The 20,472-nt window shown below is 39.9% G+C and overlaps 1 protein-coding gene and 1 pseudogene across 1 annotated transcript; both read right to left on the bottom strand.

Moving 5' to 3' along the window:
• Window positions 1-1,632: 1,632 nt before the first annotated feature.
• LOC149274342 (insulin-like growth factor-binding protein 4) lies at window positions 1,633-14,078 on the bottom strand. Its single transcript, XM_089505588.1, has 4 exons — window positions 13,733-14,078; window positions 2,659-2,816; window positions 2,444-2,572; window positions 1,633-1,767 (listed from the first exon to the last, which is right to left on the bottom strand). Exons 1-4 carry the CDS (start codon window positions 14,076-14,078, stop codon window positions 1,633-1,635), a joined length of 768 nt encoding a protein of 255 aa, XP_089361714.1.
• A 5,765-nt stretch (window positions 14,079-19,843) lies between these two features.
• Window positions 19,844-20,401, bottom strand: LOC149274341 (uncharacterized; annotated as a pseudogene).
• Between the last annotated feature and the right edge of the window lie 71 nt (window positions 20,402-20,472).

Raw genomic sequence — 20,472 nt, 5'->3', positions numbered from 1 at the left:
AAATCAGATTAAGATCTTTTTTGCTGATTGACAAAGGAACCAAATTAGGGCCATCCATGTTTTTACCTTCACACTGAATTCATTATATTGAGAGGGCACAGACAATGTTCAGCACACCAAGAGGCCCATGGTGTCCATGTTAGTACCATGGCTTACCTTTAATGGTAATCTTCATCCTGTATGTCACTTAGATGCAGTGATCTGTAAGTGATTCTTCCGCTTCTACTGGGAGGCTCTTACACTTATCTACCACGCTCTCAGTAAAGCAAGACAAGAACCTAAATTTGAACCCATGATGTATCCTTTGACAGACATGTCTACACCTGACTTGGTTAACTCATAGCAGTCGAGCTACACATCCCATCTTGCTTCAACCACCCTACTGTCGATGGTGATTAAATTGTAGTTTCAAACCGAATAGAAGACCATAACACTTACAGCCACGTTCTATAAAGTCACATTGAGAGATACCACTAGGGAAATATCAGTGGTTTTTATTGTTCACATTTAATTTCATACAAAGTTGATATGTACATTTAAACACTAAAAAGCTACATTGGCTTCAGATTGCCCCTGTGATAATATTCTCACCCTGGTTCTTCAACGGCCAAGGATGTGTCACTCATTTTTGATTGGTTTCAAAAAAACGTATAGCCATAATCATCACTACTGTCTAGAAACCGGTAGCCTCTGGTTCATCAGCTGCTATAGACTACAAATCAGATCATTCTTCACATAGAACCTGAGGCTCCAGAAGTAACCTAACCTTGCACCTATTTCAAGTTAAAAGAACCGCTATAACCGTGTAAAAAGTGGCCTAATTTTGTAATTGCCAAAGTGCAAGTGGTTTTCAAAACGTATTCAAAATATTTGAGGTGGCCCCAATGAAAGCACCCTAATAGCTCCGTCAAAGCACCCTAATAGCTCCGTCTTGCTGTCCCACGCAGGGATTATCGCACGATGGCTTTGATGATTTTAAAACATTTGATTACAGAATACAGATATTCCATGGAACCCTTCCTATTATTCGGTATGCTCCATGTAAAGAAATAAATCCATTACTAAGTATCTTGGTTCCCAGTAACTTCCATCATACATCCCATTTTATTCCCGTCAGTCCATCCAATCCAACTGTATTGTACCTAGTTCTATACAGACCTACTTTATAGTAGGTCACAGATCCCCTATACACATAACTTTATCCGTTATTTTATACAATGCACATATATATAATTCCTCTATTATACTTTTTAATACCCCCAACATTCTACCATAAAGCGCCCCAATGAACCAAATAGCACTGGTGCCGAACCCCCTATACCCACTCATGCCAGGGTGTCTAATACACCAGTAACTATTTAATAGAAAAATATAAAACTTTTTTTTTTCCATTATTCACACCCTCCCCCATATCCCTTCAAGTTGTATCATTAACTCTTTCCGTCCCATAGAGTCCTGTAACACATTGCTCAGTGTTGTAATGCCTTGCAGGTCCCTCTGGCAAGGAATAGGTTAAAAATGTGATGCTTGCACCACTATCAAACTTGGTCCCAGGAGTCTTTTTTAGGAGCTTTATCCCTTTAATCGGATTTGGTGAAGGAACTGTGGAGGAACGTCCTCTCCTCCCCACCTTCAATTTCTAATGCTTTTTGATGCCAGCTGACAATCAGGGTCTAGGATGGGGTCATAGGTGACATGGATCATGTTCCCTGTATCCGAGTCCACACACCAGCATTTTCCACGCTGTCCGTTCAGCGCTGGGTCACACTGTGATGAAACGGTGAGAAAACGTTAAGCCGTAGGTAAAAAACATGGCAGATGGTAAATTCAGAGCTTTGATGGGCAAAACTTGGATTATTCCCTCGCACTTTATCCATCTTTCTCAAAAGCTTTTTTTATCCAAATCTCAGTTTTCTCCATGTACTTAGGTCTCCAATCCAATAGTGATTTAGGCAACTAGACATTTACACCATTAGGATGGTTGAGATAAAGAAGATCCACCTTTCCAAGATAGATGGGCCGCATGGTTGTTATCTGCCGTCAGATTCTATGTATCTATATGTTACTGCACTGATTCAGAGCAAAGTAAGCAAAAAAAAACCCTGTAAGAATTTTGATAAACGGGAATTAAAAAATTCTTCATGAACCCCAAGAGCAGTCAAAGTAATATCCTGATCCTGATCCAAATATGTACCCATCACCACCTCCTTACGCAAACAGAAAGTCTTGAAGACTGCAACTTCTAAGTTATTGTTGGACAAAGAAGGATTGCTAAACATTACCCAACATTTAGGAATATCTGGTCTGTAAGACTGGTCTATAAGATCTTTATTGTTGACAACTGGTCAAAAGTTTAAAGTGTAATATAACAGGAATCCATGAATGACCAAGAAAAGCAACATTTCTTTAAATTTTGATTTCTGTATGTCTTGTATTTGTTTACCTGCTTGGAGTTGTAGAATCCATTGCGGTCACAGTTTGGTATAGGGATGCTTAGGAAATCCTCCTGCGTCTTGATGTGATATGATGAGAGCCTATCTAAGGCTCTTTTGAGATCTTTATGACAGGGGCCCTGTGAAGAAAACCAAGATTAAATTACTATATAGACCCTAAGATTAAGGTCAATATCACCCTGAAAAGCTCAGATGAGCTCCTCACCATGCGGACATCTATGACAGGTTGATTGTTGATGGTCTTCAGAAATCTGCTGGCACTCTGCATTTGTTGCCGGTTGAGTTTTGCCTGGTGTTTCTGCATGCAGCTTTTGTCTGTTATACCACAGGGGTTGTAGCTGATGTAGGGGAGATCATCATCAGCTGTAAGACATATACCGATGGTCAACAGAGATTGATATAAAGTATACCAGGGATGTCCCAAGCATCTCAAGTGTGTTCTTCGGTCTCAGTATCTCCGTGTTAATGGGGTGATTTAGTCATGTACCGATTGATTATATATCCTAGAGAACCAACTTAGTGCAGTCCTCATGAGTATCAACTTGAGTCTGACTTTGACCTCACAGATATGACCTCAACAGGTGGCGGGAGTGAAATAAAAGGACGCCTTCCAGTTAGCTGGTGACTTATTCTTTTCTCCTACCCTTTGAGCAGTGTGTGCATGGTGGGGGTCCTTTGGTCAAACACTTGAAAGGAGATTTAGACTAAAGCAGAGGAAAGGGTTTTTTACAGTAAGGGCAGTAAGGATGTGGAATTCTCTGCCTGCAGAGGTAGTTTTATCAGAGTCTGTACAGACGTTTAAACTGCAACTGGATGGATACCTGGAAAAACATAATATTCAGGGATATAATCTGTAATTACGGGGAAACGGCTTATTGATCCAAGGAGAAAACTGACTGCCATTTTGGGGTCAAGAAGGAATTTTTTCCCTGGTTAGTGCAAAATTGGAAAGAGCGAAACCGGGGTTTTTTTGCCTTCTTTTGGATCAACAGCAACAAATTAACAGATATAGGAAAGGCTGAACTTGATGGACGCATGTCTTTTTTCAGCCTATATAACTATGTAACTATGTAACTTTTCCCACCCCATGTATGGTGGCATATGGAAAAAAATAGAATTACTTAATGTCTTCTACATATCTACTAGCAATGTAGCTCGGTGTAGAGTTGGAACGTCATAGCAGTGGCATAATTCTTTTTATTTAAAAAATACACAGTCATCCCACATTTCATAAGCGACGTGTAAAAAAACAGCGGCTATTACAAAACAGTGGCTGTTTTCGTGGAATGCAATGTTTTTCCCTGCTGTTTACCTGGTATGTTTATGTGTGCTTAGTTATCTTATCACACAATACCAGATAAACATTCCAAGGGTTTCTCTTTCCATAAGTCTGCAAACAGCACAATGCTATTAAGCCAAAGGATCTCTACCAAGTTGGTTATTATAACGTGGGGTGGCATAATAATTTACATTACGGAACCCCAGACTGGCAATTAAAACATATCTGCCAAGAGTCCCTCAGCTGGTAGGACAATCCCTTTTGAAGATGCAATTTGGGACATTAGGTTGCGTTAAAAGCCAAACCCTTAATTAATGGGAGCACAAGGAGTCTGAAAATGCACCTTTTAGCTGATGTTATCTTTTGCTTAGAGTAATACACTTTATATTAAATATTTCTCCTATCACATTCCCTTAGAAGTTACAATATTTCGGGAGGACTATAAATAAATGTATATTGTTTATAGAACAAACCTGTATACATTCACCTATAGCCCTGGATGAAATCTAAAGACTCTGACAGTCCTGTAGCAATATATTTATTATTATATTATTATTATAGTTATGCAGTGATCTGCTTTTTCTCTCTTTCCCATTGGTTAATCTGCAGCCCTCCCATGAGCAGCTGATGTTGTCTTTTGTGTTTCCTGATTGGTTCCCCTTGGTCCTCCTCTTGCTCATGATTGGTCACTGTATCACTCCCCTGTTTTGTGTTGGTGCTTTCATAAGGACACCTATCTAAATACATATCATTGATAACTGATTGTTGTGTACAAGTATGTTTTTCTTGCCCCAATAAACAGACTCTGTCTTCCAATCATACTACAAGTCTATTATTTTGGAGGTTTCTAATATGTCCTTATAGGGAAAAAATTACTTGTTCCTACACGTTAGATGCATGTCTATCCAGTTCAACCATTCTAAGATATCCAGAAGGTAAAAACAAGCCTATAACATCCACAAGTTAACACTATAACCTGATAAAAGCGATACTGACAGAGTTGACCTGATGCACCTCTTTGCAATATGTACATTTGTACCTTACAAGCAAACACTTGGATGTCAGAACAAATAAAACATTAAACGGATGAATGTATCATGTGGTTTATGGTCTGCAGTTCACACAGAGAATGCCCCGTGAAGGTCCGGTCATTTACCTGCTATAGGAACACTCCTAAACAGACCTTGCAGTATGAGGACACTAGACTCGTTCTCATGACCATGACATGAGTTTACAAAGCCCTGGGCCTCCCCATATTAAATACATATACTATTTGTAACAACATCTAGACAATAAACTGCATTTGCCCATTGACAGGCTTCCTTGACATACTCATGAAGCAATTGCTCATGGAAGTTGCGTACCTGAACCTAAGCAATGACATCTGCTTCAGAATGTCATAGTAGCAATGGAGCTCTTGTGTTTTTGATACACTATATGGACAAAGGCATTGGTATAGCTCCAAAGGGAAACCAACTACATATTAATGTCTATGTATTTAGAATGAAATGTCATCAAAGTCCCCGTTGGTGTAATGGTCAGGTGTCCCAATACTTTTGTCCATACAATGTACATTGTAGAGCCTCAGAGGGATTATGTTTCAACTCCACATATCCTAACGGAGAGATTGTTGAGGGGATAGGAAGCTCCATTGTACCCCTAGGCCAAGGAGAGCCCCTGAGCCGAGTGTTGCATTACCTGCCTGGACCCATGTGTGCTGTCTGGGGGAGGTTTTCCAGAGCCTGGCTTAGCTGGGTCTGACAGGGAGGATTAAGAAATATATAATAGCCAAAAAGCTTAAAAAAATAAATAAAAAAATAATAAAAAATAAAAATAAATATAAATTAGGATATTTTATATGTGTGCCAGTGGGGTTTGTACCATAAGCCATTGCCTCTATACATAGCGCTTGGGTGAGTTGCGTGTATGTGTGTAGAGCTGCGCATGTCAGCAGGACGTGTTAGACTGTTATTCTGTGTACGTGTTGGCAGACTGCACGTTTGTATCATTGAGGTCCGTGTGTGACCTGTGTATCTGTATCTGCATCAGTGCGGTGTTTGTCTTTGGAACATGTGTCCTTGTGACTCTGTTACTGAAGCGTGTGTTTTTGTGAGTGGGGTATGTGAGTCTGGCTCAGTCATTTTTACTGAGCTTTCAAGACACACATATTTTAAGCGAGACAGACGCCAGCTTGTTACGGATATGTTAATGCCAGTCCTCGGTAATAGGGAAAAAAAAATCTAATTAGGTGGAAAAAAAACTCCCCATATGCTGTGTCAACATTTTAAAGTACTCTATGGTCATTTTTGAGATATTAGTAAAAATAACAAACAAAAAGTATTATTTAACGGACCTCCACCCACTTTCTGATTGGCTACTCATTTTTGAACATTTTTGGAAATAGGAGTTTTGGATGACTTTCCAAAGCCTTATAACGGATAAGGCGATAATTGATTGGCACTGATTGGCTGCCTGACAATTTCTGGTAGCCAATCAGTGGCAGGAAAGGGCTCTCACTACAGTGATGCAGGGATTGGGGAGCTGTGACCCTCATCCTGCTGGGTGTCACACTCCCCAGGAGAGATTGGGCTATGACCCTCATCCTGCTGGGTGTCACACTCCCCAGGGGAGAGTGGGCTATGACCCTCATCCTGCTGGGTGTCACACTCCCCAGGGGAGATTGGGCTATGACCCTCATCCTGCTGGGTGTCACACTCCCCCGGGGAGATTGGGCTATGGGACAAAAACTCAACCCCATCAGCAAGAGTGTTAATACTGTGAAAGGAGTTAGCACTTTTAGCATAACTGCTCATAAAATTACAACAAAGCCACAGAGAAAACACCAGCATTAGGTCCAAGGTGTTAACAAGGTCACCTCTGGCTCTTGTGCCCCCCCTCCTCCCATGTCGGCAGCCTGCTTCCATTCTCTGTTGTTCTTAAATACTTCTATGACCTCATGGAAAGTCTGATGGGTCCTCCAGAAGGTGCTGGCTGGTACATGTATATTTTCCTCCTGCTGGAGCGACTTTCATCTAAGATGGTAATCTCAGAAAGCACATCTGGAGCCAGGCCATATTAGCAAATAATTGCTCTCCTTCATGGGCCACATGGGTATATGTAAGAAATGTTAACCTTTAGGCGGCCAGAGAAGTATGAAGACATAAAATAATGTGTGTGTGTGTGTGTGTGTGTAAGTACCTGAAGTACTCACTACCGAGACAGATTTAATCTGAAATCTCTACAAATTGAGCAACGCTATTAAATGTGACACGACGGTTTTGATAATGTAACTGTCACATTGCTGGCCAGATGTCTCAGTGGTTATTAGCTGTCATTTCAGAGAGCCCTTTAACTAGCAGGAATTATAAATGTTTTGGGGTACAACTGGCATGCAGCTCCTCTCCCCCATCATTGCCTCTTGTTCACCCTTCTCTTCCATCCTCACAAACCTACCCCCTTATTTAACCCTTTTTACTGTACTGTCCAACAAATGTAATAGGTGCTTGTTAAATAAATGATAAGGACACTTGTTCTGTGAATATATTATCTCAATAAATGTTATCACAAACATATAATTCTAATTGTACAGATTCTCTTTCTACTGCACTCTCCTCTTCCACTTGTTCTTTCCTCCCACTTTCCGCTCTGCACCCTCCATTTGCAGGTGATATCTGCCTAGCCGTTATTTCTTTCTTTCTGATATCCAGGAAATCCTTGCAGATTACTCCCTGCCGAAGCTTTATTGCTTTAAACTCGAGGAATGTGTGGCTGGTCTCCAGCTCACTTTCCTCCTCAGTCTCCAGCTGCTGAGAGCGCCGTGGACCATATCCCCCCACCTTCTACAATGGAACTGACTGCATCTGCTTACATTCACTATAGATTGCCAGAAGCATAGAACTCAAAAGCCCCCTACCACCGGCTATATAATATTTAATATAACATTTCATAACTCCTCCTATTACAGATATAACTTCTCCCTATAACTTCTCCTATTACTCCACATAACTCCTTTCCATAACTCCTCCTATTACTCATATAACCCCCACCTATAACCCCTCCCATTACTCCATATAACCCCTCCCTATAACCCCTCCCATTACTCCATATAACCCCTACCTATAACTCCTACTATTACTCTATACAACCGCTGTCTATGACCCCTCCTATTACCCATGAAATAAAATCAGAATTATTGAATGTGATATAACTTTAACAAACGTGTTTATTTATGTTCATACTTGTGTTCTTTCCTCCAAACACAGCGTACGCTTCATGTCCCTCTACCTGGAAATTGTTGGAAGCATCAAAACATGTTCTCAGATTTCCTTATCTGTTTCTCCTAATACCCCATATAAAGAATACTGTCAAACACGACTAACTGGAATGACGTCATGTCACAATCTACGTCTCTGTGTCTGTTTGCTGGGCAGCCTGATGATGTCATGGGACATGGCGCGGGCAGAGAGCCCCATTTCCACTTGCTTTACTAAATGGATTTGATCCCCAGTCTCACAAAACATTTGTTGAGACAGCAAGAAGGTTATTGGGGCTGTTGTTGCAAATTTGGGACTGTTGGCAGATTTACATATACTCTCCCTATAACTCACGCCCTGGAGAAGAAAAAGGCTCTCGTATGGTGGCAGATCTGATGATATCTCTGGCTGTTAAAGTAGTTCAATTGATCTTTCTCCCTGTGTCCATAGTCTGTCTGGGCCACGATATTCACTATAAAGGTGTAGGTGTAGGTATTGGGTATCTGATGGTTGAGACAGCCCCCCTCCCGAATCTAGATAGTTAACAAGTATAATGTAAATGTGTTCTATTTATTATTAAATCGCTGACTAACTATACTTCTGTTATAGCCTTTTACTAATATTAAACCGTCATATCCCAATTAGGTGGCATGTAGCCAGATATCAAGGTCCTAAAACATTTACTTGGCTTAAGGTCTGTCTGAGAACGGTGCCCAGAATTATCCATGGCCACTAGCCGAGACTGGATGTCCAAAAATCCTAGGGAACTCAAATAAAGTCTGATCCAATAGCCAGGGCTGGATAACCCACAAGTCACGCATTAGAATGGTTTTGATTGCTCGTTAATTTGGTTTCTATAAGAGGAATGGGAACTCTAGCCCTCCCAGTCTCAACGTCTCAACTATAATGTTTTCAGGAACCCAGTCCGATCATGCCATCATGCAAACATATCAGCCGTAGCATACTTGGTTTCTCTCCAAGGTAGCGTAGGCTTCTGTTAAGGGCTACTGATCAAGTTTGGAGTTCTGTTAAGGGCCACACAATGCATGACAAGGTTGTCCATGCTGATTGCAGCCTCTATAATTTTGCTTAAATCTACAAGTATGGAGGTCTTAATCTGCTACTCTTAATGTATGCATCTTAATCCAGTAGCAGAACTTCAGAAACATAAACAATGGGACATCTTCAACATAACAAATCTAAATGTGGTTCTCTCTCGTGAACTGAAATGGTAGGTAGTAATTATGTATCGTTGACACTGTGCTCGGCAAATATTTGCCCATCTCAGGGTTACATCAAATTCAAATCAAATGAATGTTCACCACCTGAAATCTGCCAATATTTAAATAATATAATCAGGCGAGATTAGCAGTTTTTTTAATATAAATATGTATCAGTATTGGGAATGTCAGGTGGAGATAAAGAAGGTTGAAGAGGATTATGGTAGGGATGAGGATGGGAAGACTATCAGGTAGAGAAGATATGGACAATATCAGATTAAGAAATATTGAGAATAGATGATGAGATCGGCTGGAGAAGGAAGAGACGTGAGGCCGACAAGTAGGAGAGTAAACTGGGGACATTTTCAGGTGGAGAGGAGGCTTGGTTACGTCAGCCTACATGGGAGAAAAACGGATGGGGGAATACAGGAGATATTACAGAATATTAGGTTAAAGAAGGAAAATGGGGAGTGAGATTATGCAAGGGAGGATGATGGAACGAAAGAGGTAAAAAGGCAGATTACACGGTTAGATGAATAGTGCATTTCTTGGTATCCGTGGGCACTGACACCAGCCTCTGTTTGTGCATCTGGTTAAAGTGTAACTGGCAGAGCATAAGGACACACGCGGGGTCACAACGGGAGGAACAGCTCGCTGACACCTCACATCAGGACAAATCCATCTGTACTAAACCCTGCTTGATGTGTATTGGCACACGCACTGACGTGTGTACATTTCTACATGTTTATACCTGGATTTGGGATTTACATTATCTGGGACTCACTGATTGTGACATTATTACCCAGCGTGATCTGTTCTACTCAATTCTTTTTATTTTGATACTTCTTGTGCCGTTGCCTAATAGTGTAGTAAGAGATGTGGCCTAGCAAATAAACATCTATTAAAACCAGATCTGCCCTTTTCCCTTACATTTTACAGTTCACTATACCAACTTAACCTTTAAAGCGATGTTTATAGGTTAGATAAGCAAACTTAGCCGCTAGCTTCACTGCAGTTTTACTTTTCGGTTGCTTTGACTGTGAGCTCTTTGCTAATTAACATGTAAAGCACAGAAGTTTGACTTAAAACCAAGTTGATGGTCAAGTTTAAAAATAGTTCTAACTTAACACAATTGACCCAAGGAGTTGGCCATAAACTCATTAGGGTTGTCCAACTTGACAAACCAATTTGACAGCCACGTCAATTAGCTTTTTTGGTCGACCGACTCGTACAGTCAGCTCAACTGCTAGACTAATTAACCACCGTGACAGCAGTTGACTTCAACGAGACAGCCATCATGTTCAACGAGACAGGTATCAAGCATAACTCGACTGCAGTTGCTTTGAACTTGATGGCATCTTAACATCTACAACTTCCAATGTTGCTAATCAAGTTCACTTGATTTTAGGGGGTTTCACCTTAAGTCAAAAAAGATCATCCCCAGAAAACTTTAGTGGATTGACTTATCTATCTGTAAACCATGGAAGCAAACACTGTTACTACCTGATCCCAAGATTTGTATGATTATTCCATCCCATTAAGCTGTTCCTTCCTTTGTATGACTTTTGTGAAGTTAAAGGGAGGAAGAGAATAATTTTAAAACAAAAAAACTAGTAACTATGCTAAATTTGCCACTTTTTGCCACGTTTCCACTAATACACCCCCCACATATACATGCCAAACAGTGGATAGGAAGCAGGATAAAGCTTCTGTTCCTCATAAGGGTGGTTCGCGCCTTCAGTGGAGCATCAATAGTATCTCACCTGTTCACCAATTCTCCTCTTTAACTCTTGCTTGTATCTCCAATGACCTCATTTACATGATTAGTGGACTAAAATGTATCTATCATTTTTTTCACAGTCAGCACAAACATTTATGGATTTCCAACCTGTGCCAGGTCTTCCACATTGCCATCTACAGAATTCTCGCACTGTTGATTTTGGAAGGCTAGAGAGGTTAAGGGCAGCCGTGTCTGCTCTCTAGCAAATATTTCACAGCATCCTAATGTTCTTTTCCCAATTCCCTGAATTTCAGAGTCTTTTATGTCATTGCAAATATTCTACTTTCCCCCCCTAATCCTGACTTTAAAAAACTTTGTCTACCAATTTATATGACCTGTTTGGGATGTTCACTAGATGTAAAAAATATATGTCCAATTAAAGATCTGTCACAACAGATGTACTAAAAGCGTCCGGTCAGACAGCTATAACTTCCTAGATTATGAGGTGTCAGACCTGGTATGGGTGATTAATCCAGAAACATCTGCACTGACTACAGCTGCCATATTTAGAATCCTTGCTTATGGCAATGTTTCTGTCATTGTTTCAATTTTGTGAATGGAGACCACCAGAAGCAGAGCCTATGGTGCCATTGGTGTCCCACTAAAAGCATTTTGGAACTAACCAAGAGATGAGACCCCGTACAAATTACAGGATTGTGTTTGCTGGTTTGCAAATTCGTGGTATGAGTGCAAGCATGGTGGGCTCTGATTTGATACCTTGCCATGGTGTAAGCGACATCTAAATTCATCAATGAATATAAGAGGTCCTACAACTAGAAACCATGGAACCATGGAATTTGTATATTCATGAATGTTAATAGCATTGTAAAAAAAAGTAGGTTTTATAATCCTAAAATTAAAGTCCAGAAGAGTCGAGAAGACATAGATGGCTTTGAAGGTTTCATCTCATTGCTTACTGATGCACAGTTAATTGGTTAACAGAAACACTGTGTTAATTACAGAAATCCTGACTCATTGGCGCAATTATCATATACAAGACTCTCGATTGGTGACTTTTCTATCATTGTGTTTTGGTTGATATCTCTGTTCCTCTCTCATTTTCTGTCTTTCACATATGGATCCAGGGTATCTAACCTCGGGCCAAGCAACTCACTATATAAAGGGGAATATGATTACAACCCGGTACATCTAGTCCCACTTGATGCCAGTAGTGATCCCACAGGTTCTCTCTTTCTGAATCAAGGTTGGGGAATTCCTATTAGTTAATATGCCCCCTTTCTTCATAATACTACTGGGGGTCCAACCTCCACTATTTCTGGGTATTCCTGGCTTAAGTATTCCTCCACATTGTCATACTATTACATATGTATTGTCCAAAATAATTATATCATATAATTAATCAGATCATATATATGTACAATGATATTTCTATTATACACCGACACATCAAGAGAAGCATTTATAAAACTATTCTTTAAACCGTTAACATTCGGATTTTTAGCCTTCAAGCACACTTTGGATTCTACCAAACCGAGCAAAGTAATGCCACAGATCCTTTGGTAGGCACTCTATATACCAATAACCATAGTTGAATATTTAGAATGGCGCAAAGCAGTTTTCTCTAGATCCGACTCCCTACTTGGACTTCCATATGCTGTCCGGATCCAGATATATACCGCACCCCATTAAGACTTTGAACAAATAACCACTTTTAAGTAACTCTATCCTAACAGCTGGATGCAACAGTTACGTGATCTTTACCACCGAGACTGGATTCTTATTGATTCTCATGAATCCGTATTTTTAATGGCAATGCATCAATACTACTTTAAATTGCCCTTTGTCTTGCAAAGAATTGACCTTAAGTACCCAAAGACAGCCATGTCAATCAGAATTAAATACAAAAGTCACAGATAATACCTACACTTATAAAGAGACTGGATGAAGGGATTGGCAAATTTTTATATTCTTATTTTTGTATTACTTCTGCTTGGGGTTATTGTATCATTTGTGATGGCTTTCCATTTCAACACAAAGTCAATGATATATTAGCCGTGACAATTTAAGGGTCAATAGAGAAATCTGGCCAAAATCTTAAACAAATGTCACAATGTTCCAATGTAATTGAACTTACGAGTAAATCATCTAATGGAAAATCTCACTGATAACGCAACGCTTCCTATTATAGGACATTTGAAGAGTTTGAGCACAATATTTAGTGGTAAAAAAAAATAAGATATGTTTATAATGTTTCCATAATTTGAAGTGGAAATTTTGCCTGTGTATTCCCTTTTAATTATATTACTAGAAATCCTGACAGTAAACAATTAGTGGTATTGCACAAATATGTCATAGAAACATAGAATTTGACAGCAGATAAGAACCATTCGTCCCATCTGGTCTATCTATTTTATCTCATGGTAAAGACTTGAATCAGTCCTTGGTCTTGTCTTCCATTCAGGAGTCATATGCCTGCCCCATACATGTTTAAATCCCCTCACTGTATAAGCCTCTACCACCTCTGATGGATGTCTGTTCCTTTTATCTATCACCTTTTTGGTAAAATAAACCTTCCTTACATTACGTCTAAACTTCTGACCCTTTAGGTTTTAGATTATGACCTCTCGTTCAAACATTTCTCCTCCATTGAAATCAATTTTCGTATGCCATGCTATAGAATTGGGGGGGGGGGTTGTGTTGGCAGGCTCCTGGGGGTATGATTTTTCTATTTGGTGGTAATATAAATGGATCCAGTTAAGGCACCCCATATCCAATTTTATTCTCACCTGCAGTCTGGAAACTTTCCTGGATAGATTCTATCTCCGAAATATCAGTGCAGACCCCCTGTCCTTGCATGAGGGCATGCAAGGGCTTTTCAGCCCCCCGGGTGGGAAAACAGCGGAGCCCAGAGCCACATCGAGCTGTGTACACCCCACAAAGAGATCCTTTTGGTAAGGCACAGGTGGCGCAACATCCACAACCTGGTTCTTTCACCAGCTCCTGGCACCCAGTAGGGTCGAGACAGCGAATAAGTTTCTCCTGTGAGCAGGGAGGACACTGGATGGCATCATCGGCCACTCCATGGGATGCCAAGATGAGCAATAGTAGGGAAGGGTAGAGGTGCACACGCATCATGTGAGGCTGGTATGTGTGTCTGAAGTTGGGTGAGTGGAGGCAGAGGTGGGTAGAGCTTGAAGGTTGTTAAGCAGTTAGCACACAGGGGTACACGCTGAGTCAGATAATGCAGCCTCTGCTGTGCTGCTCTCCATAGCAAGAATGAGGGGGACTGAGGATTTTACTGCACTGGGCAGAAAGATGTGGACTTTATACCGGCTCTAAGCCACTCCTATCTCTAGTCCTACTGCCAGGAGAAAGGGGGAGAAGGGAGAGCGTGGAGCGGGAGAGAGTGAGAGGAAAAGACTGAAATGAGAAAGGGAGGGGGGGGGAGAATGGCAAGAGATGCTAGGATGATGAAAAAGCAGGAACGTAACAAGAGGGAGAGGAGAATAAGCAAAAATGGAACTAAAGAAGGAAGGAGAATGTAGGGAGTATCCCCTAAACATTCCTCCTATTATGTTAGTAATTTTATTACTTTTAGTAATTTTGTGTTACTTTTTTAATGACTTTTAGTAATTTTGTATTACTTTTAGGAATTTTATCACTTTTCGTTTACTACAATTATTTACATTTAAAAACTGTTTATAAAGTGGTTTGCATTGAAACAGCATGAACAAAAACAAAATGTTTCATGTACATGTTTAAAAACATCCAATTTCAATGTATACCATTATATTGTTTCAATAAAATAATGTCTTTTGAGTTAACGTTTTTGAAATGCTTTTTGTTCTAACACTTCTTTTAATTAGATTCTGTCTAATCCCAATACATAATCAATCATTAACAAGGCATATATTTTAAATCTTGTACCTTCTATGCTGGTTATCTTGTCCGGGCTTCGTTGAAACAACATGAACTAAAACAAAATTTTTAAATATACATTTTTGAATACATCTAATTTATATTGTTTCAATAAAATAATAATATAAATATAGAACAATGTCTTTTGAATTAATATTGCGGAAAAGAAGAATTTTTGGAAGTGCTCTTTGATCTGCAAGAAAATCCTCGTTTGCAATACTTAATAACAAAGGCGCTCGGCAATGTTTCCAGGGACAGACTTGATGTGGAACCAAGGCCAGTAACCCAGTTATATTTGGCATTTTATCCCAATAAAACTCGTGCTCAATGAAATACTAGAAACATTCCGTAGCATTCGAAAAGATGAACGCTGTCCGTATCCGTAAGAGAGATTTAAATCTGCAAACAAAAATCAGACTGATGAAATATTTACACAATTTTCAGATAGTATGTTGCTTTTTTTTACAAACCCAGTAAAAAAAAAAGATAAAATTAATCCATGTGGCTACTGTTCAAGGGTCCTATTGACTCTAGATGGGATAACTAAGACCAGAGGACCTCTGTCCAAAAGAAACCTACTAACCCTTATGTGTCATTTGTGGACAATAAACCCATCATCATTAAAAAAAGTAATGATGTCATAATGATGTCATAAAAGCATATTTCTTTAAAGGATAACTACAGTATTTCTTTAAGAAGGCACCAAAAATTACAAAATTCCAAAACATACTAAATGATATATATATATATCTATAAATTAAGATTTATATGATGATTTATAGCAGTTTCCCTATAATCTAAACGTTGGGGAGAACCAGCCATGATCTCAAATTAAATTTCTATCTAGACGTACAAGACAAAAAAAAGTGGTGTGAAGTCCTTCCAAGCCAGTTACACAGCTATGTCAGAGGCCAAGCCCAAGTGCGTGAATGAAAAAAGTATGATTGAAACCAACATTAAAATGTTCTCTAATGTTACAAAGGCGAGAGAGGGTTATTCCTAAGAGGGGTAACACTATGCAGGAGTTATGTTCTGAGCCTGATAATGACATCAAGTTCCGAGTAGACAATTTATTGGCTGTTGTCTCCTTTTGGATGGCCTGGTGGTATTAGACAGTGATTTGTATGCTGTTATTAATTTCCTGGATCAAGGCAGTTTGATGTTATTTTATGAATGTCCCAGAAGATAGATCTTTAGTTGTTTGGTTTTTTTTTTGAGATCTTCAACCGAACCCAAAAAATATTCAACCGACAAAAAATATTTGGAAAAACATAAGGCTCATTCCACCGCCAATGGAAAGACCTTTTTGATTTTGAAGGTCGTGACCTTGGCAGGTGTCATGTTCAGGATTAGCAGGCGCAGTCAAGCACCCATCATTTACAGTAAGCGTTTTTCCCTTTTATACATAAATTGAGGCCGTGGCAGATAGTGTGTTTGGGATCCATAGACAATGTCAGGCAAAGCAATTATTAAGATTTGTTCCAGTCTGGCGGGAGGCATGTTATGTATTAGCAAGCATTGATCATACATTTATAACTGTAGTTAAAAGGAAAAGTAGACTATTTTAGGCCACAAATAGCTATTTTGTTTCATCCGCCATGCACTAAGGACCTCAGCATACTACAGTTGAGGCTGTCTTGGTCAATTGTCAATGTGGCTAGGACCATCATTACCATGGGGCCAGAGGAGAGCTACCCCAGGCACTACAAGGTGTGGGGAGCGCTTCAGCCAGTCAGCCGCAATGCCTCCAGGTGTGGAGGTGAAGTTAGCGATCTCCAATCTGAAGTTACGGCTATCACATGAGCAAATCTAGCAGCTGGTCTAAGCTTCCATTGATTCATAAAGCGGTGAAGGGAACTCCCCAACCATGACATTGTATCATTATGGCGCTCAATCGCTCATTATATGGACCCTGCTAAAACTTGTCACTCAAGACACTTTAAGCAGGTCCTTGTATTTAGGACCCTTTTCCCAATGTATAAAGTAATTACAACCAATTGGGGCACCCCATCTTGTAACTGGAAAGGATTAACAAGACAGCCGCCCTTGAAAAGTGAGTTTTCTTAACGTTAATTGAGTTCACTTTGGTGTCAAAAAGATGTTGGTTGTTGGACGCACTTTTGAGTTTTCCTTGCTAAGGGTGGTGTATGATAACATAAGGGTAATAGAGACGTTGATGGAAGCCCCCTTTCATATTCCTTAGAAGAGCTCAATGTAGGGAAAAAAATGGACAGTATGTACACAGGAGTGGAGAGCATTTTGCCATTCGATGGGACATAATCCAATAGTCTTGAACTGATGGTGTGCAAGATATACACGTTATTAACTGGGAATGTTTAAGACACTTTATAAACCCAAATCCACCCTGCTCCTCTACCATTAATAACGTTGGACATCACCAAACACAGTTATGGAGGTGAGGAGAGAGCACACGTAGCAGTAGGGGGGCTTCACTATAACATAGGATACATTTTGACACCAGGATGCATTTTAACATAGGATAATAATTGAGGACTGCAAAACGTGCAGCAAATATAGTCCTGTCATTTCCTTCAGAAATTGTGGTTTTGGCAGCTGATGATTTTCATGATCAGCGAAGAAAGCCAAGACAAACAGAAGTGATGGTTACTCTGTAACTCCACTTAAAGCCTTTTGTTTTCAGAGATATCTTTCTTCACTTATTCACTCTATGGAATACCCCAGGTCCTTTCGGTCTTAAACAATCCAAACCACTGGGTTGAGATCCGTGTCACTTGGAGTACATACTGTGCTTTCTTGACGGTCTAGCCTAGCGGAGCTATTCAGTGGCCAGCCACAAATACATCTTATTCAGACCAGACTACACAATATTGTCCCACGTCTCTGTATAGCGCACAGTAAAGCGATCGTGCCTAGAGGTGTACTGAACACAGCTATAAAAATAGGAATTGTAAACTCAGCTATGTGGAGAGCTTGTCTGCAAGAATCCAAAGGTCATGAACATAAAGCTGCAGGCTAATCAGCACGTATATCCTGAATGTTATGTTACTCAATTCTACAGACAGCTGTTTAAATGGAAACATGTTTATATAAAATGCTGGCAATACATTACTTTTATAACCATGTGGCCGTGTATGTAGCAAATACATTTAACCCAAAAAGTTAAAGGGACAATCCAGCCTTCAAATGATAGCTGAGAGGACTCTGTAAATGTTCATGGTGTCCTCCTTGCAAATGCATGGGGGGGGGGGGGGTTCTGCAGATTACCCCCATAGGCATTTGCCCTGTTTCCCCATATCCCATTTCTAGGCCATGCAGGAGATGTGTTCTGACTTATTACCAAGGTGGCATCCTGGAATTCAATAAGCGCTTCAGAACAACCCATTTTTTCCCCAAAATGTTTGTAAATGCAGACTGCGTGGCTTGGTGCTTTATTTTATACACCTGTGGCAATGGGTCGGAGTGAAACACGTGAATTCAATAACGAAGCGTCCCAATATTTTTGTCCATATAGTGTAGCTAACATTGTCCATGAGCCCAGTATGTCATGGTCATCGACAGGATATGGAGGAGGATCCAATATTAGTTAATAGATTATAGAGTATAGAGTATGTAGACAGATACAAGTATACAGAACTCTTTTTGGATTTGCTAAATGTTATGATATAATACCTGGTGCCTGGCATCAGCTCTGCACCCCGTCTCGCACTGTGAAGCTGCGTATAGCTTCGAGAGTCTCCCAGCGCAGGAAGCGACGTAACCATAACTTATTTCATTCCTCTTGTGTTTCTGATTATTATTATGAATTTAGATACATTTTAATAAACTATATGCATGATTTCATCCATTGAGTAAAAGTGTCATCTCTGTTCATATCGTCGAACCTGTTAACTCCCGCCTGTCCACGCAGCTATGTGCCGCCCTGTGTTTACAACAATAATATATGTATATGAGTTTCTATAACGCTAGCAGCAATCCTGGCAAATGATCTGAACCCTTGGGGATCTTTTTCTGATTCACTTTTTTTTTTTCATGTTGGAATTCGTGGTCAGTCTCTATAATCCACGGGACTCATGGCTTTGAATCTGCTGCCATCCCCTGGCTACTCCGTTAATTACTGCTGTAACACACATTAATCACAAAAATAATTTTTTTTTTCCATTTAGTGTATTTAATATAATGCTTTCATTTATTAAGAAACATTCTGAAAAATGGTCGGATTTCTATGTGATTACCATATGGGATTCTCCTTCTGACTGCTATGATGGCTTTGTACTATGTAGGGACTCATATACTTCTACTTTGTATCACTCTGCTTGTACTCACACCAACTGTTATCACATGTTGTATATGTACCCGGTGTTCTAAAAAAAAAAGAAACATTCTGAAATTATTTTAGCCTTCTGCACTTCCAAGATTCTCCAATAAAGATGCAACATTCTAATCTACTAAATGCCTAGATAAAAAGTGTCCAGGTCGCCTACCACCATACCCAGGCACTCCTTGTGAAGCGTTGCTTCTCCTGGTCTCCGGATGATCTCTGGGATCTCCGGGTTGTGGCACGGCCCACGACCCAGAGATTGCTGGGTGAAGCACCGCTTCTCCGGTTCTCCGGGTCAAGACTCGAATCCCCCAAAATTCCATAATATACGTTACGTTTTAGTTTTTTTTTTAATATTATTATCAAAGCATAACCTTGAATTTACCATGTTTGGGGTTTTTGTGAGTTCTTTTGGTACTATTTACATCCTGCACAGGTACTAGTTCACTAGCTTCTAGAAAATAAATCTGCGGAAAAAAACATACTGTATTATATCAAATAATAATTTATTTCAATTTATACAAATATATAAATGTATTTGAGAAAGTTACAAAATGAAAAACAGAATTGTATTAATATTCAAACAATAGTGGCCATTTTAATAATTTTTTTTTTTTTTTTAAACACAGAATTATCATATATGTAAGATGTCACCGTACAACATCATCAATGAGTCCATTTATTGTATTCTTTGTTCCTTGACCATTGTAGAAAGTATCTCAAGGGCCTCCAGAAGACCTTCCCCAGTTTTGCCACAGCATCCACTGACTGCCCACTTTCTATCCTTTACTTTCTCAAGCTCAAGAAGGCGAGCGATGTCAGATGGGCTTCGTGCTCCTTCCACATCCTGTTTGTTGGCGAGTACGATGACTGGAATGTCTGCCAAATCATTATCCTCCAAAATGGACAAAATCTCTTTCGCATCATCAAACATCTCTGGGCATGCACTGTCCACTACAAATACTATGCCCTGATTGTTAAGAAGGTAGTGTTTTAACAGAGGACGTCCTTTGGCTCCAAAGCTAACATCCCATACAGTAAAGGATACGTCTGTTATTAAGTCCAGCGTCTCCACATTGAACCCTATAGTTGGAATGGTGGAGATGGTCTCGTTGAGCTTTAATCTATAGAGTATTGTCGTCTTCCCGGCTCCGTCCAGACCCACCATCCCAATTCGAGCTTTCATGGGGTACTTTCTCCCACAGAATCCTTGTATCCTGCTAACAAAGCTGCCCATGCTGGAACATTCAGTGGGATGCTCTACCTAAACAAAGAGCAAATAACTATAATTTGTTATGTTAAAACATG

Source organism: Sceloporus occidentalis, unplaced genomic scaffold, assembly GCF_023333645.1.
Source record: "Sceloporus occidentalis isolate IW3139 unplaced genomic scaffold, rSceOcc1.0.p SCAF_335, whole genome shotgun sequence".
Classification (NCBI taxonomy): domain Eukaryota; kingdom Metazoa; phylum Chordata; class Lepidosauria; order Squamata; family Phrynosomatidae; genus Sceloporus; species Sceloporus occidentalis.
Note: the sequence above shows the minus strand (reverse complement) of the source record. Positions and strands in the feature narration are given on the sequence as shown.

What these genes read in the sequence shown, in the direction of transcription:
- LOC149274342 (XM_089505588.1), bottom strand. Translation starts at nt 14,078, where the DNA reads ATGCGTGTGCACCTCTACCCTTCCCTACTATTGCTCATCTTGGCATCC. An exon ending in GGAAAGTTTCCAGACTGCAG is followed by an intron (nt 2,817 to 13,732) that starts GTGAGAATAAAA and finishes TATGTCTTACAG; the next exon opens with CTGATGATGATCTCCCCTAC. An exon ending in GATTCTACAACTCCAAGCAG is followed by an intron (nt 1,768 to 2,443) that starts GTAAACAAATAC and finishes GTTTCATCACAG; the next exon opens with TGTGACCCAGCGCTGAACGG.